The sequence below is a fragment of the Argiope bruennichi genome, chromosome X2, assembly GCF_947563725.1.
Source record: "Argiope bruennichi chromosome X2, qqArgBrue1.1, whole genome shotgun sequence".
Taxonomy (NCBI): domain Eukaryota; kingdom Metazoa; phylum Arthropoda; class Arachnida; order Araneae; family Araneidae; genus Argiope; species Argiope bruennichi.
In genome coordinates, this window is record NC_079163.1 from 62,696,524 (window position 1) to 62,715,482 (window position 18,959).

General features: G+C 27.0%; 1 protein-coding gene across 1 annotated transcript in view; it reads right to left on the reverse strand.

Moving 5' to 3' along the window:
- Positions 1–861: 861 nt before the first annotated feature.
- The window catches only part of LOC129960529 (exostosin-2-like), a 34,696-nt gene continuing 16,598 nt past the window's right edge, over positions 862–18,959 (reverse strand). The window contains exons 6-10 of the mRNA XM_056074019.1: positions 17,816–17,999; positions 12,149–12,218; positions 10,461–10,557; positions 6,539–6,682; positions 862–3,115 (exon numbers count right to left, since the gene is read on the reverse strand). Coding sequence (XP_055929994.1) covers positions 2,765–3,115; positions 6,539–6,682; positions 10,461–10,557; positions 12,149–12,218; positions 17,816–17,999 — 846 coding nt within the window. The 3' untranslated portion in view covers positions 862–2,764. The remainder of the gene's footprint in view (positions 3,116–6,538; positions 6,683–10,460; positions 10,558–12,148; positions 12,219–17,815; positions 18,000–18,959) is intronic.

Below are 18,959 nucleotides of genomic sequence, written 5' to 3' on the forward strand. Positions count from 1 at the left end.
TTTTTATTTTAAAAATATTTGAGTCATTAATAGAACAGAAGAGACTATCTAATTAAGTCGTAATTTTTTTTGTTGGTTTAAAAGTCTGAAAGCAAACGTGGGAAGAATTTTACACGATAGAATATTTGAAGGAATGCAAAACGCAAACTAATGCAAGGACTTAATCTATGAGAGATACTTGTGTCTAATGGCAAATTAATTTTTAAAGTACAAATTATCAAACAGTTTAGTTTTCCTAAAAGTGGTACAGAAACAAATAAGAAAGATAAATGAAAGGAAACAAATTATCAACACTACTTATTTTTTAATTTAGGGTCAAGTGTAAAAAATAGATAAATTGTTTGCATATAATTTTAAATCTATTGAATATATGTGTAAAAAGAAAGAAAGGGGAAAAGTAAACGATATCACTATTTGTAACTGAAGAAAATGTCGCCAATCCGAACTATTTTTGAAATATTAGTAATCAGTTCACGAAATATACAATTTACAAAGAAATCATGATAATTGATTATAGAGCATACTAATTTATGTACAAATATTCACAAAACAGAGAGGACAAAATATAAAAATAAATATTTAATTTCATGCTACTTTGATACAGAAAAATTTAAACAATCCAAAAATCAAGTTATAACTTCAGTATGAAGGCATTTGAAATTGGAATTTTCCTTCATGTTTCGCAAATATAGTTACATATTTATTTTTTAAAAATTGCTAAAAATGCAAAAGATAAAAATTAATAATTAAGGTTTCTTAATCATATGGAAGCTTACAATTAACCATACTAATAATAAAAATAGTACACCAGAAACAATTAAAGTATGGAAAAGGATGATAATTGTTCAACAATCTCAAAAGGAAGATATTTTAAATAAAAAAATTACATATATAGTATTAAATAAAAAGATACAATAAATAAAATAACTATATATAAGCAACATGAAACGAAAATGCCTAAAACTTAGTTAAACTAAAAGGATCATATAACTTAATAAGATATGAAGTTACTAAAGAAACAAAAATCGAATGATATTATTTATTAATTCACATATTGTTTCTTGAAAATAAGATATGTATTAAAGAATGTAATTAAATAATATCACAATGTAAATTATTTTTTTAATATGAAACTTTATATTTGAGTTATCACAAAATATATTCAACAAACTGATTGTAAGAAGATTAAAAACACTGCAGTACAATTTATTGAATCGTCACTAATTCATTAGCTAATTAGCATTAGATCATATTTGTGGAAACAGAAGAATCAAAAGAATTCTGTTTGACAAGCTTTTATAAACCTCTTTTTAAACCAGTGGAAAAAATTTCATTAATTTTAGCAAGCCCAAAAGGAAAAGTAAACAATCCATATAATAAATCTTATCTACAATTGAAACTGCATGAAGTAAAATAAATATCGGATAGAGCTTGGTTACTTATAAATTTAGAGCAATTCAAAATTTCTACATTAATGTGCTTTCCTATTTCAAAGGGAGAAGATAGAAATGAAAGTAGCAAGACTTTTAAAAAAGACACTGGTGAAAAAGTGAAACAAGATAAAATGTTTTGAGATCCTCAAAAAAGGAATGTGATTTTTAATATATAAACCCTTTTTCCAACATTTATTTTTTGTTTGATCCAATAATAAGGTTACAGAAAATGTAGAGATGAAAAATAAAGAAACTGTGCTTAAATTCTATCATATTTTACTATAATTTTATAAGATTGTGACATTAAACAAGTCCCCCCCCAAAAAAAAGTGATGTATGAGACAGCATTTTCAATACAATATGAGAAGTCTGGAAAATCTATTTCTTCTTGATGAGAAACATGGTTTTATAAGAGTTGCATGTTTATAATTTTTCAGTATATTCGATGTGATTCTTGCATTAAGTTATTTCCAATTTTAAATAGTACTGAAGAAAGAATTACTTTTTTCATTAATGTAACAAAAAATCTTCCATGTGTATTCCTACTAACTATGGTTAAGAGCATTTTATGTTTTAGTACGTTTCCATACTAAAACATAAAATATATGCCAGTAATAAATGAAAAGTATTTAATTCACTGTTCTACTTACTTATTCTTCCATTTTTCTTTTATAGTATATAGCAGAGCTAGATATGCATAAATGTATGATATATTTTAGGTAATTTTAGTTTAAAATATCTTTAAATATCAATTATCATTGTACAGTTATTGTATTGAACTTTTATTATCCAAATTATTTTAAATAAAATAGCGATTTGGTCTAAAGATATTAATGGTCAGATATGTTTGATGGAAACTCTTATTTTGCAAATATTGCAATATATTTGCAAAATTTTTTAGTTTTTTAGTTACTGAACTAATACCACTTGCTGCATACAAATATTTCTAAAATGCACATATCAAGAATTTATACTCCAAGTTCTTTAAATTCAATAATGTTGATAAATATAAATTTTAACGGAATATTTTCTATGTACATGACAAGAAAGTGATTTTTTTTATTTGTTTTTAGCATTCAGGTGATTGAAAAGTCTATTTCCAAAGAGTGAGATCCATTTTAGATATAAACTATCCACTGGAAGGTATTACATTTTTAACAGTATAAATAACAACAAAAACGAACACCATAAATATGATATATATGCATGAAATGATCAACAATAAAATGAACATATGATTCATACTTAGAAAATAAGCGTTCTACGAAATAATGCAATAATACAGGATGGCAATTGTTCTATAACTCCACAAATGAAGACTCTTTTAAAAATCACAAACTACCAACATTGTTGAATCGCTTCAGCTTTTCTGGAAAATTATCTTTATACAGAACAGGATCAGCACGAAATTCAACGGTTTTGAGAGTCATTACACCATATATTTCAGCAAACTTATTAATACATTCAGAACGTTCAGCCATATGAATAACATCAGCAGATAGCATTTCAACATTTGTACATTCTGGGCATTTAAATTTCTTTCTTGGAGTTACTTTTATTGGTGCTTTTCCAGTAACATTAGCCACTAAAAAGTTCATGGCAATATCCTCACAATTCATGTGATCATCAACCCATTCTTTGATATCTCCAGGCATCGAATTAGTATACAGATAACTGTAAAACTAAAAACAAACTGTTAGAGATTTCTAATTAAGTCATATATAGACATTACATTACATATAACATCATACAGTTTAGCTTTACAGGATGTTCAGTTTAGCTGTATAGTAATGTTCAAAAGTATAAGTGATAAAAGAAAAATCTTTAAAAACACATCCTATATATATATATATATATATATATATATATATATATATATATATATATATATAATGAATATTTCAGATAACAAGGTTTCCTAAAAAGTCGCTTAAAATTCTTAAAGGTAAATCAGAAACATTGAAAGAACTCATATCTACAACAGAAAATGGGGTAAGAAAACAAAAGATGAGAGGTGTAATAGATGAATCTCTGTCAGTAAATTAACAAGGATGTGATTTACCAAAAGGGAAAAACAGAGGAAATCGAAAAAAGTGACACGAAACAATGCGCGAAGGAAAAACACGCAAAAAATATGAGTGAAATAGTTAATGTACAGAAATTTTTTTTAAATACAAACTACAGCCTAATTGGCTTTTATATTCATTTCAAAATATTTATAAATATATCAATAGGATACGATTTTTCCAAAGATATTTTCAGAAGTATATTGTCCAGCACAAATTTAAATGCATATTGGGCAACAAATATGAGAAAAATCGTAGTTTATTGTAAACATACTTCACTAGTATATTTCAGCAAAAATTTCTTTACCGGTCAATGGACTTTTGTGGCTTATTTCGGACACACTACTGCCCTTAGGGTTTTTTTTTTTTTTTTTTTTCATGGATGTTTCTGTTTCATAGTTTGCTTTTGAGTATCAGTCACATTGCGACAAAAAGTAGCTGAATTTTGTATACAGGATTCAAATGTGGAAGAAATTTTGAGACATGGGACCTCATTTTTTAAAGATGAACGTTTCTCTGCAATATTGCAGCTTGGCCATCAATATATATATATAGTGCAGCATCTTTTCAATTCAACTTTTTTCCTCCGATTTGATTTTTTAACCTTTTTTTTTTTTTTTGCTAAAAACTTCTGCTTTTCAGTTCCTTGCTGTTGAATTCATATTTTATAGAGATGTCTGTTTACTTTATCTTTAAGATAGGTTTTTTTTTTATACAAATGAACCACAGATTTCTTAAAAAGCGGAAAATCGTAGATCCGCGGAAAAATTACATCACTGAATTAAGTATTAATAAAGGATACACATATACTCGATAAAAAGTAAACAGGGATTTAAAGAAATATGAATTTACAAAAATATAACCCAGCTCAATAAATTAAGAAGTAGGATGCATTCAACAATAAATCTTTACAATATTTACAATAAGTGTTCAGATGATATGCTGTTTAAAATACACGTTTCGGATATTGCTATTCAAGTAAGAAGAAACATAAATTTGTAAATATTTTGACTTAAGTAAACCGTCTTTCATATCACGAGTTTTTCAATATTTCATTGAATCAAAAGAAATTTATTTTATACACCTTTATCGTTATCTTAAACTTAAAGCTTTTAAAAGCGTATTTATTATTTTATAATTTAACTGTAAATCGCTGAATTCACTCTAATTTTATTTGAGAATTTTCTAAGACACAAAATAGAGCTATTTATGTACAGAGAAAACAACAATAATTTTATTTTACTATGTACATCAAATAAGCTTTACTGAGACAAATTTTTAATCTACTAAAAGGTTATTTTAGAATGGACTTCCTATGGACTATTTAGAAAAATTCAGTATAATCAGATTTTAAGAACCTCAAATAAATTGACAATCCATATATTTAAACTATTCAAATACCAACACATATTTATTATACTACAATCTAAAGATTTCCGCTTAAAAATGCATTCAAAAATTGGTGAAGTTCACAATCAGCATAGAGCCATAAAGAAATATCAATATACATGTGCATTTTTTTTCTGCTAAATAATATTTTTTTTATAATCTAGTATGATTTTTTTTTTAATCTCAGAGGACTTACAAACTTTGGATTCAATATAAAAAAAACTCTCAGGTATTCAAAGAGAACTGTGTAACTTCAATTGAAAAAGATAATAAAAATGTTTGTAATGCTCATTTTTTTTAACTTCAATGGAATTATAAAAAAATTGGAAAATTTTCAAAGGAAGAAGGAATAAAATTGCTAAGTCCAGAAATAATTCTTAAAGCAAAAGTGCTTCTCATAAATAATTTCTTCATTCGTTTTAAAAATCCTATTTTTATTTCTAATATGCAATTACAATATACAATAGAAACCGATTATCTGGATTTCTTTAAGGGGCGGGGGCAGGGGATCTGACAAACGAAATCTCAAATAATGACACAAAACTGCTTCAAACTACAGACTTTAAACAATATTTTTAAGTTGAGATATTTTATCACAGTATGTTAGTAGACAAAATGCAAAAAAGCATTGATTTCATCTTCATTATATTAACAAACTGTAAGAAAACTTCGGTTTTCTTTTTGAGAAATAAAACCTGTCAATCATCCAATTACATGGATAATTGGAGATCTATTTAAGAATATTACGAACAGTGATGTTTCTGATATCGACTTAGAAAGAGGGGGGGGGGGATGCAAATATATTTGACAAACTGGACAATATATTAGATTTTTGAAAGAATTATGAAATTTTACTACATGTAGAAAACAGGTAAAATTTGATTTGCTATAAATTTCTTCCTATGTTTAGTTTATAAGTAATTAATGAATTGAAATATAAAACAAGTAATATGATCAGAAAACAATCCTTGCACATTGAAGAAAAGTATATAGACAAGATCAGTTACTTGAGCCATTTTATTTTACAAAATAACGGATAAAACATGTTAAAATTCATTAATTAGAAAAGCTGCATTAAACAAATTTTAAAGAACTAGTAACTGCAACTAACTATTGATAGATGGTTTAAATTAATTACATAATGCATCATAGTTTGTCTTATATGTTGATTTTTCCAATAATCCAATAAGTTTTAGTTAAGATTAACACTATTTGTCAAATAAATAATGAAATTTATGATTTGTTTGATTTATGCAAGTGCCGCTTAAAATATTATTATAATAAAAATAAAATTCCTTACATAAGATTCTAACAATTATAAACACCAAAATCACCATGGGACATCTAATTTGATGGTCTTTTAGGCATGCTTTTCATAATCATTTTCAATTTTCGGAAAACATTACCTATTTATTCTGCTTAAGAAATAAACATTATCTCACTAACATCAGTATGCTTTTAGATACATAACAGAACTTGCGAGTTTCAACAACTGACTTTTTTTTTTTCTTCTTTTTTTAAAAAAAAATTGCTATTTGATGTCTTAGTTCTACACCTATCCACTTTACTTCCTGTACCTATCCATATATTTCTGACATTTCTTAAAATAATTTACAATTTACATACAATAGATTGTTCTGTTAAACTTACTTTATGGTAAAATGCAGCACCAGTTAAAACCATTGAAATCTCATTAGTCCACTCAGATTCATATTTCCATTTTTTAGTTGCATTATCATACAGATGAACCCTTGAAGGAAACCCAACAATTCGATCGGGAAACTCTCGCCAGACCTTGAAAAAAAAAAAGACTTGATTCATTAAGAGAAGCTTAATGACACACAACACCACTTCAAGCTCTTGCAACTATAACCCTCTGGTTATATAAACAGTGTAATGAGAATGAAGTGCGAGAGACATGGAAAGAAGCTCCTGTTCTATCTACCCTCGTGACTATTGTTCGACGTCTGACATTTATTGATTGAAATTTGGTTAGGGGATTTTAATATTGGATAAAAGAAAGCCAAAAGCAATGAGCTGTTTGAAATAAAAATAAATTTTTTTCAATAAATCTTTGGCTTATAAAGTAAACCATCAGAGATAAACTGAAAACTTATACTAATTACATAAACAGATTTACAGTTTGTTTGTGATTACAAAATTCATAAAAATATTAACAAAACATTATAAATAAGGACAGAAATAATAAAAAAAAAAAGAACAGCACAAAAAATATACAAATACAAAGAAATGATATGTACAAACACAAAAATAACAGAAAATTAATATATAGATGTATAATGCTACTCTTGGGAATAGCATTCTTGAAATCTAAACAGATCTTGATTTTCCTTGAGATGAAGCTTAATGACAGCAAACACATAGTTGAAAATTACACATAAAACAGTATAGCAAATGACGTGCAATAAATAAATAAAATTAATCAGCACCAAGCTTTGAGTTTATTCAATTCAAACTATTCTTTTAATGGAAATTTTGATCCTTTTGGACAACAAAACATTCGTCCGATTCTCCGAATCACAGATGACCTAATATCTTTTCATAAGCAGAATTTGTATTCTTGGACCAGTCCCAAATTGATGTTTTAATCCTTTCTGTTATCATAAACTAATCTAGAATTTAGAATTATTAGCAGCGTAACATAGCGCAGCAATATTAACTTTTTATTTTATTTATTTTCGCCAATTCATATATTTGAGCATCAATGTTTGCAACAACTGCAGATTCTCCAGTCATCATTATTATTATTATTATTTTTGCAAAAATTTCAATTGCAATGCTGCTCTGCATTTGTTGAACTACTTTTCTTTTCCTTTCCTTGAAATTTTTCCTGCTCTTCTAAAGCTTCATACTACCTCACAGGTGCTCATTCAGCATATTGAAGCAAATCTTTTCGGAAAATCGGAACATTTAAAACACCTCCATAACAGTTTATGGTATCATACACAGTTCTTAGACAAATTAAAGAATCTTCTTTCAGATTTTCAACAAACATATCCTTGTTGATACTAAATCCATTCTGGACAGCCACATTGCCATATGATTTAGTTTTACAACTGCCCAAAAATCAAGAAATTCTTTGGACTTCAAAATATAAGAATACAAATCATCTAAACGAATTTTTTCATTAAATGAACGATGATATTCTTTGTATATACTTTTTAGTTTTTCACTCAGGAAAATCTCAAATTGCATCTTTGCACATTCTGAAGATGCCAGGAAAATTTGTGCTTTGAATAAAGAAGATGACACAAATAAACCATTCATTTTTCACATAATAAATGTAGTGTTCAATAAATGTAGATTTAAACAGGATGCAGCTTTTAAAACACCAAAATTTGTGGACATGTGTTCAAATATTTTATTTTAAAAAATATTCTCCACAAACATAAAACACTCTACTGAAAAGTTTCTATTTTTTTCAGTTTCAGTAATTCCACTGGTAATCAAGTAACTTGTAGTCATCATTCCAATATCAGTATTTTTTCTCAGCTTTAGATTTTTAGAATCAGCAAGCTCTATAAGAAAGACACTATTGGTTTAGATGTCTCAATTTTTTTAAAGAAATAGTTGAAGAAAATTAGCAATATAAGCGGAACTAAATTTAGCCAGAAACAATTTATCCTGACAAGCATGTATCATATTATCACTCGTGTCAGACCCATGCAAATTTTTTTAGTAAAATCTATGCGCTTCTTTTATGTTGTCAAAAATTTTAGAGGACGTGTGCAAACATCGAGAATTTCTACTCAACGAATAAAACAAAACTTCAATGGAAATTCAGAAGAACCCATAACTTCTAGGAAATCCCTTGTCTAGCTGGACTATTATTATATTCAATACATTGCTCTTAGAGTAACATTTTCTTTCCATCAAATAGATGTCCATATTGAAACATCCCATAGATTATGTGCAGTCCAAAAGTATCTAGATCTAAAATTTTATGGTAATTTTAGCATTAAAGTTTTTCTTTGACATGTTTTAAAAATTTTAAATATACATTTGGTCCATCCATACTAATTTGTAAAAGTAATTGTATGTAAAAACTTGATATAACTTCTATTAAATTCTGAAACAATTCCTAAGCATCGGTATGTTTTAAAAATACAGAAATCCAATACCTTGTGGAGATTATTGGCTCATTTACAGCATTATCTTGCAATAAGATCGATTTGGTATTTTTGTAAGATTCAAAGATTCATCAAAGCGTATTAATTTTATTATTATTTTTATTATTATTGTTTAAAGTTTTCTTAAGAGATTTTTGCAAAAATGGAGCTAATCCCTAACAAAAAATGCATAACATTTTTGTATGATCTAATGTACTTTTTTTTTTTTTTTTGCTATCCTCTATCAATGAAGGTATGTGGAAGTGCTTCCAAATACCATTAAATGCATTAAAGGACGAATGTGATGCAATAAGTTTTAATGCCGATAAAAGTTGAGCATTAAATGATTGTTCCTGAACTAAAAAGCTCGAAATCGGCATGCTTTCGGACATTTAATTTGACGTTTTTCTGTTTGACATTTTTATCTCTTGTTTGATCTTCACCTCTGTTCCTTTCAGATACAAAGCCCACTATCAATGATGACTTTTTTGAACTGGCACGCAATATTATAGATTTTCCTCTTTTAGCATGACTAGTTAAGTGCTTGTTTCCCCATATTAGTTAGGCTTATTATCTTCTTAAAAAGCGAGCAGTACATAGCTAACGGATTTGGCGAAACGTTTCTAACACATTCAGCAAAGTCAGGATTCATATTTTTATCCGTCCAATCCATATTAAATACGAATTTTGAGAAGCTAATTGTTTAAAAAAATCTTCTAATTTACACTGAATAAGATAACGATTTCTCAAATAATAAACAATTCAATAAACTCACGTGTGAGCGACTAAATACTATGGCAATGCTTCCGCGATTGAATATTATTCTCTCTCTTTCCCTCAGAAAAATTTATTCCATTCTTTCACGCAATCACAGCAATCTCGCTCACCCTCATTAAGGTAAGGTAATAATAGAATAATTTAGTTTTCTTTAATAAAAATATAATTTTAAATTGATTATTTGGCAATTACTGCGATTAACCAAATTTTCTATATTTTAATGCTTGACTTGACAGTTAAGTAACATTTCACCCGATATAATTGAGGAAATTTAGAAATTGAAATTAAAGGATTCTTTCTCTGTTTTGTATTGCTGACATTTTGATTTTAATTATTAAAGGCATTTTTTCCCCTTGATTTCAAATTAAATCATTCACAATCACATTGTTTTGAAATAATTTTCACAAAAGGATGTAAAGTTATAACTTTGCTAATTATTTTGCTTTTTAAATTCTGAATGTCAATATGACAACAAACCAAGGAAAGTAAAATTATAATCTAGAATCAACATTTTTCACTAAATCTTATTTAATCTGCAGTATAATTTGGACAAAATTTCATTAAAATATTTTTTTCTCCAGTTATTTTCGAGAAGAAAAATTATACAGTATAGTAATCTATTTAGTACTGAGTTTAGGCAAAAAGACATTCTACAAGCCACCTACCTCATAACCGAATTCCAACTCATCAGCAGTTAACATCACAATGTCATCATCTATAGCTAACACAGCTTCTGTTTCAATTTCATCATAAGGGTAAAATCTAACAACAAAAATGTAAAGCTTTTTGAATATCCTAAAAGAATTTATCAAACCAAAGATTCTCAATTATGGTTTTACACATAGTTGGGGAAAGGATCATGACTAAAATAATCTTTTTATTCATAAAAACGTAATTGAATAAAATTAATGTGTAATGGCACTGATTTTATAAATTATTCAGGTGGCATTTTCGGTATTAAGCTTAAATTAGCTTTCTTTCAATTTAGTTTTCATTATTTTTAAAAAAATATCGAATCAGTCATGAAGTAAAACAAAAAGTGTACTTTTTTAAATAGGGCTGGGTGATTACCAGATTTCAATACCGAAATATATCGGCTAAGATCAATTGATATTTTTCAATAAGTCACTATTATTTCTTCTTTATAAGAGTTAAAAAATTTTTTATTGGATTTTAATAGTAATTCAACTTAACACACTGAGTATGCAAATTAAAGTTAATTCGGAAAATAGCTTAATTTATATTTAGTACAGTTAAAATATTTTACTTTTTTTTCTTTCAATTAGTAATAAATATAATGCTGTTCATCTCTCAACCAGAAGGAACAATGTAATCGGAAGAGCATTTCTTCTATGATAATTCAACACTTTACTATCTACCTCAATACTTAATTAATTCCATCATTCCTAAAACAAAAATGTTTTTAAAAAGCATAATTTCTTTACAGATGATTTATTAATTTTCAACTTTTGTAATTCTTTACAAATGGGTCGAAAACACCCCAGTAATCATTTTTATATTCTTAGTAAGATTCTTTCTCTTAAATTCAAAATTTAACATCTAAAATTTAATGACATGAAATAAATTCATCTAAATGATATATATATTAACAAAAGAATTAAAAAAATTTTAATGTGCAATTCTAATTTTTGTACAATTTGCTGATTTAATTATTACAATGAAAAAGGCTTGATTACACATTACAGTTTTAGAAATGAAAAACATTAATTCATCTATGTGTAAACTATTGATTGCGTATGTTTGAATGTGTATTTTATGAAGAATTATACAACAGGTAAGAAAGCGCGAATCTTTAATTTACTAGGCAAGACAATCGGATTACACTGATATAAGTGCTAATACAGACAAACCTTATTTCATAATAAAATAAAGTCTATGAAATAATATAAATATAATTCTAATTTTTTGAAAATTTTTACGGTTTTCGGTTATTTCGAATACAGTGAGGTTTATAATAAAATCTGAATTATTGAAAGGGAAATTGAAATATCACAAAACATGATGCAAGAAACATTTATAGATAGAAAAGCTAATACTAGCTAAAGTAAAAAAAAGCTAAAATAAAAGTTTGCAATTGGAAGTACAGATCTCAATGCAATATTTAGGTAAATAAAGCTTGTTACACAATTTGGGACAATATATTTATACAGGATGTTCAATCTTCATGGTTTAAAAGAAACTTGCTATTCATACATACTGTTATTCACTTTTACATGTTGATAGTAGCAAATTCAATTTAATAAGGAAAATAATATATATATATCGTCATTCGTAATATAATCGACGACTGAAAAATATTAAGCACTTTTACAGAAAAGTAAAAATTTATTACCTATTACTAAGTTTATTCTCTTTAGTTTGCACTACTTTCAGTGGTTTGTTGATCTTTGGCCAAATAGAAGCTAAAAAGAAAAATTCAAAAGTAAACATTTCATGTATTATTAAATATATGCCAAAATGCCATTAATAAATGAAGACCTTAAAAATTATCATGCAGCTATCATGTTCATTAACTTAAAATCCTCATGTCATGTACAAAACAGTTTTGAAATAAATGACATTTATGTGAAAGAAGCGTATCCCATCAATATTTTTCACAAATAAAAAACTTTCACAAGAGCCAAATTTTAGCACTTTTAAAATCGTTCTATATAAAAGTTCATACTTTCAAGTTTCCGAAACTGCTTTTATTTTATTTCTACGACATCCAGAAAGAGAATTAGTGGCTTTTACGTAAACGTCGAAAGCTTAAAACGAAACCGATTCCTTTGAATTCAGCGGAGTGAAAAGCCTAGAAAGGAATTTTTAGTTTTTTTCAATCATACAAAATAAAATGCAGTTTAATTTTTTGTTTATTATAATCATTCATGTCTGTTAATTATTCTTTAAATTTGTATTTTTACAAAAATTTCGGTGGGAAGGGAAAGCTCACAATGTTATTGAAAAACTTCGAAACTATTATGGGATCATAAAAATAAACAACACAAATGTTAACTTAAATTTAATGGAAAATTCTTAATAGGCAGCCTTTTTCGTACATTTCCTCCAATAAACCTGAACCAATGCTTGGGAAGAAAGCATTGATGGTGCAGTTCTCAAAGTGTTGTTGCAATAGTATAATATAACAAAATAAACCCTTGCCAAAAATCATAATAAGTATATCAAAGATTGTATATATCAAGTTATCGATATGACTGCGAATTTTAAACTGGTATTTATATTCGAATTAAATGCAAACGAAAGATTCAACGGGCTCTTTTATAAACACATTACGAAAAAATGTTTGTGAAATTGCAAACACACACACTAGATGTAAAATGAAAGTCATACAGTTTAAAGGCTTTAGTAGATAGTAGATTTAAGAATTTAATTTCAGAGTTAAATAGGGAAAAAATATTTTAAAAAAACTGCTATTGGGTACACTGTTCTCGATCAGGAGAGAGTGCTTGAATGGAGACGTCAATTCATTGCCCACAATAAAATTGACTAGGGAAAAAAATTGATGGACTAAAGAGAGCAAAATCACATAGAGGAGGGGATAAAAAATGTGAAATATAAAAATGTGATGCATTTTAAATAAGTTATTCCAAAACTTCATATTAAAAAATATGTTTTTAATATAAAGTAATAACGTTTTTTTTTTTTTTTTTTTTTTTTTTTCAAAATCGAAAATTTTAAGAATTTCCCATACCCGTGATGTGATTTTTCAAATTACAACCTCGGAACTTGGTAGGGAGATTTTACATATAATTATCTAGGAAATGTAGTAGAATAATTGCAATCTCATAATAATTTTGAATTTTACAACAGGTTATTTTGTTGATAGTTGTGCAAATATTAAGAAAATTCTATGTTATTCATTTCAAAAATTAAAAACATTTACTTTTGTGAATTTTTATTAGATTCTAGTACATCTTCTAGATAAACGTGTTTAAAGTATCTCAACATTCTTTATTTGCAATTTTATCCTTTCTATTTTGTTTTAATGCGCCAGGAGTTTTTGTGAATTTCTGGCAAATTTTACTATAAAATTCAATTTTATAAAAAAAATCTGTGATAGTTAAAAAAGTTTTTATCACTTAAATTGATGCTTTTATGCAATAATGATCATAAAATATAATCACAAATTTTATTTTAATGATATTTCTCAAAATGGTCTCCGAATGTATGCCGATAACAAGAGATATTTAAACTCAATTCTGCAGTAAACTGTCATAAAATTTTTAATTTGCCAGGTGATATAATGAATAGACAAACAATACACATTTATAGACATTATTATTTTTTTTTGTGGTAAGTAAGGGAATTGTTTGCCCACAAACAATTTCCCTTACTGTAATATTATTAAAAAAAAGAATTTAGGAATTCAAATAAAGCGTGCAAATGCGCCAGTAACATGGATTCCACAGTTGGAAGATTTTTTTAAAAACATTTGCTTTAATTATAGCTGAACAGTTATCATTTTACAATGAAAACAGCTCCTAATCAATAAAATATTCACTTCATATGCATAACCAATTAATTAAATTACATAACTCATGAAGAAAAAACTGGAACTAGATGATATACGAGGTAAACTGTTATATTCGAATTTTAAATTTGATTCCAGCTAAAATTAACTTTTTTCTTTGGATGTTAGCTTTGATTCGTGTGACTTACTTAATGACTTTTGAACTGCTTGGAGTTAATAGCAAAAAAAATTGCTTGTGAAAACAATTTTTGTAGATAGTTGTAATTTTCTTTTAAATTATTTTTTTTTTATTTGTGTTGGAGAGCTTTGAGATAATTTCATAAGTTTATTACCACGAGAAAACCTGGTTATATTATATTACAAGTATATCACTCGTAAGTATCAAAATATAAAACAGCACCACAAGGGGAAACTTCTTACAATTCCGTTGGGTCTAGTTACAGGGTAACAACTCGTTCCAAGTACGTTTTAATTATAGTATAGGTTTTCTTTTAAAACTGATATAATAAATTATAAATGAAAGATGAAAAAGAGTATATTTGAATAAGGAATATTTCTAGAGGTATCTGAAGAAGTGATAACTGGTTATTCATTGCGATAAGCGGCTGATAAATGGGAAATTAATTTCATGGCACCCCAGAGATTTTGCAGTAATAAAATGTAAACTACTAATAATGATAAGTTGTAATTCTGCGCAATATCATTTAACTGCTTTTAGGATAATTAAATTAAATAAATAAACATTTTATTAATTTTTAAAGATATTTTTAGAAATGCCGTTTATAAATTATATCAATGAAACATTTCAGATCCAGAATCAATTATACCTAATGTTATCTATAAAAAAAATCAATGGCTTTTCACAGATGAATAGGAGATGGAGTTTTAACAGCGCATTGAGTGCTTCGAAAATATATTATGGCTTTTCTAATAAGGAATTATAAATTGCGTATGATAAGTAGAATTGAAAACATCAAATAAAAATCTCAGTGAATTAAACTGAATGTGAAAATTCTTCAAATATATGGCTGTCAGCTTTCCCCATGGATAATGTGCAAGTCTTCCTATGCACTTTGCAGCTGGCTAGCCTGAACAGAACTACAAGCGTTAACAAGCTTAATATAGACAAGCATTTGATAAATTTTAATTTCGGTGGCACAATATTTACAACGTAGACGAGACTGGATTGACAAACATTCAGAAGTCAAGAAAGATAACAGCTAGAAAAGGAACCAAACAGGACAGACCCATAACATAATCAAAGGAAAACATTTTATTAAGGATAGCTCTTGCAGCTGCGGCTAATGGAAATTCAGTTTCCACTTTTCTTTTTTTCCTAGAAAACATTATGAATATTACTTTTTATCATATACACAAGAGAGAGAAATATATTTGTGTAAATATTAAGGTAGGATTTTTAATGTTTCACGTGATATTTTGTAAAATACATCGAAGTCACCAGAGGCTTACGCTACTTCTTCTGGACAGCCATTACCATCATCTTAATTCACCAACATTGAATTTCGTCAAAAAATATGTCAAAAAATTATTTTGCCAAGAAACAAAAAAGCTCACTACACACCACATAAGCTACAACCATTCGACATGTCTTTGGGCCTTACAAAAAATTCCCCGATTAGTCTCATCGATTCTTATGCGAGGAATGGCGCTGAAAACACTCTGATCAATTACGCAATTTTTTCTACGGAGAAATAGACGTCCCAAATGCTATAACGCTGTCAAAATTTATGGCTTTTTTCATTACTGAAATCTGGTCATTTTTGGTTATGAAGACATTGTCAAAGTCCATGGCCAATCGCTCACAGGAAAAAAAACAGGTTATTTAAAGATGCTGACGATAAAAGTATGGTCAAAATGGAAACTGATAGTAAGTTTCATTTTTAAATATTCATCAGTAAAAAAATGCTTTGCAAATCAAAGTTGCAAAATGACAAACTAACCATAAAGAGAAAACTACCAAACATAAAAAAAAAAAAAAAAAAAAAAGCAGCAGCATCAACCCAGACAGATAAACTAAGGGAAAGGGCTTCTTAACTCTCATGTTCGGATGACAATTAATTCATCGTTTTTTCAGCTAACTTTAAAATTCAGACTGGCTTCAATGTTGCAATTGATTGGAATGGACCAAACAGAGTAATTTAGAAGTCAAGTGCATAATGAATGAAGTCCATAGATCTATTCTTGTTAAACAAAACCTACAGAATAATAAAAACATGAAGATGTTATGTTTGTTTTTATTGCTAACATAACGTACATATAAAAAAATTACCCCAAGTAGTGTAACAACATAGCCCATTGTGAGGCAAGTTGTTATGATTTACACAGGTGTATAAAACTATTATTACTGTTGAATTATCGTTGTCTAATCATTAAAAAAATATATGGATTTTCAATGAGTAGAGTAAGTTGTAAAAAGTGTTTGTAACAGATATTTTTTTAAAAAAATTCCTGGGAAAAAACTAGTGTAACTACTAGCCCTTGTCTCTCCTATTTGTAATTAAGTCTTAAAAATAAGGGAAAATTTATATTGAGAATTTCAATACCTTACCATATAATTAAGATGTTGGAAAATTAAAAAAGAAAAATTATCTGTAAAGTAGAGTAAAATACCATACCATTGCTATTGCTCAAAAACTTATATGTATATTGATTTTTTATGAGTAATGCAAAAGGATGCTGGAAAGTCGACTTTACTCAAATGCACAATGAGTGAAATGAATCGAGTATAATGAGGGCAACCAACAAATAATATATTAACAGAAATACTGCTTTCATTTATAACATTTTCTTTCAAAATCTTCAGATTCTCAGAACCAATCTCATAAATGAAGATAATTTAAAGTCTAAACCATTAACCAATTATAAGTCTAGAGCCATTAACAGTTTATGGTTTCAGCCTAATCTTGTGCAGGTTTCAACACATATATAAATGTTTATATTACAGAAATATATCTTGGAGACTAACGGGAAAATATCAAAGGAAAAAAAGAATTATATGCATAATAAGCAAGTGAATAATATTTTTTACTGCGGATATTTTTAGCAAAATGTAAATAGCATTCTATGTTTTATATGTAAGTTAGCATGAATATTGCATTGATATATGTTATAGTTTAACCCAATAAAATACTTTTTAAATCTATTAATAGAATTAAGCAACTTTAGTTATTAACTTAGTTCTTAAGTTATTTAACTTAAAAGAACAAATTTTTTTTCCAAACAAATCTCTAAAAAAAGGAAAAGAGATTCATTATATAAAATGAATTAACTACCAAAAAAGCACCATTTAAATAGGGGATGCTGCAAATGTACATAAAACATAATTGCAACACTATAATATTAATCTGTGGAACCAAGAAAGATAAATCCTAATTATTTACAGATAAAAAAGAAAAACACACACATACACACACTCAAATGCATCACCAAGAGTTGATAAAACATTATTCACTTGTAAACTTCACGAAAAAAAAAAGAAAAAATTAATTTTAAAAGCTTGGAAATTACCAGGAGGAGGGGATTTCATTTGATTATTCCATACTACAAGCACTTTTGCTAAACTAGGAGCTTGCACAACTTTCAGAATCACTTGAAATAAACTTTCCAAGCGATCGTATGTTAATACAATTGCAGTGAATCCTTGAGACTTAGGAGCAATTGTAGGTAGAAATAAAGGAGGCGAGACTCGAACCTATAAAAAAAAATCATAAATATGTAATAGAAAGTCACAAGAAACATACCTTAGATGGCACAAATCAATATATTCCTAAAAGGGTAAATAAATAAATAAATATATTTCTGAAAATAACGGATTACAAAACACATAATTTGTAAAAGAGTAACCCAAAATATACATTATTTTTCAAATAAAATTTTGATAGCTTTTTTTCACAATTCAATAAATTCGAACAAAGAAAAATATCAACATACAAAATGACGTTGTACATAAACAGTTCTTACTTAAGAAATCATATTTGAAATAAAAAATGCATAAAATAAAATAATACATTTATAATAATAATTATAAATGTATTTATAATAATAATAATAAATTACATTTTATAAAAATTTAATTCTATAGACTCATTCTGTGGAGCATACTGAATATTCTGCATCATAACGCATCAATAATCAAATTTATCCTTTTTCTTTCTATTCTATTGTTTCTATATTTTCTATTCTTAAATATGAAGCATTAATTCATGGATTATATTAAAATCTATAAATATTATTTTTTGGATTTCTCCTGTAGTTTTTTAACCACAAGTATAAGGAAAAGGGCAATATTTTCCTAGTTAATACTAAAAATAGGATTCTATATGTATAATATTGATAGTTAATTATTATAAACAGTATCATTGACTATATAAAATATCTTTTTAAATCATTTCTTAATTTTAAATGCATTTTAAAAAAGATTTAAGATTTATTTATTGTTTTTTCGTTTAAGCTCGACATCATTTAGAAATTAAAAATCGTATGTTATGTTTAAAAATATATACTTTTATGTAAATTCATAAATATATAATTAAATTAGACAAATTTCAAGAATGTGATTGCAAACAAATTTCCTTATTTATAATTTACTATAATAGTTTATTGCAAAAGAAATGTCACTGCTTATAAACCATCATGCAGTATGCATTTAATA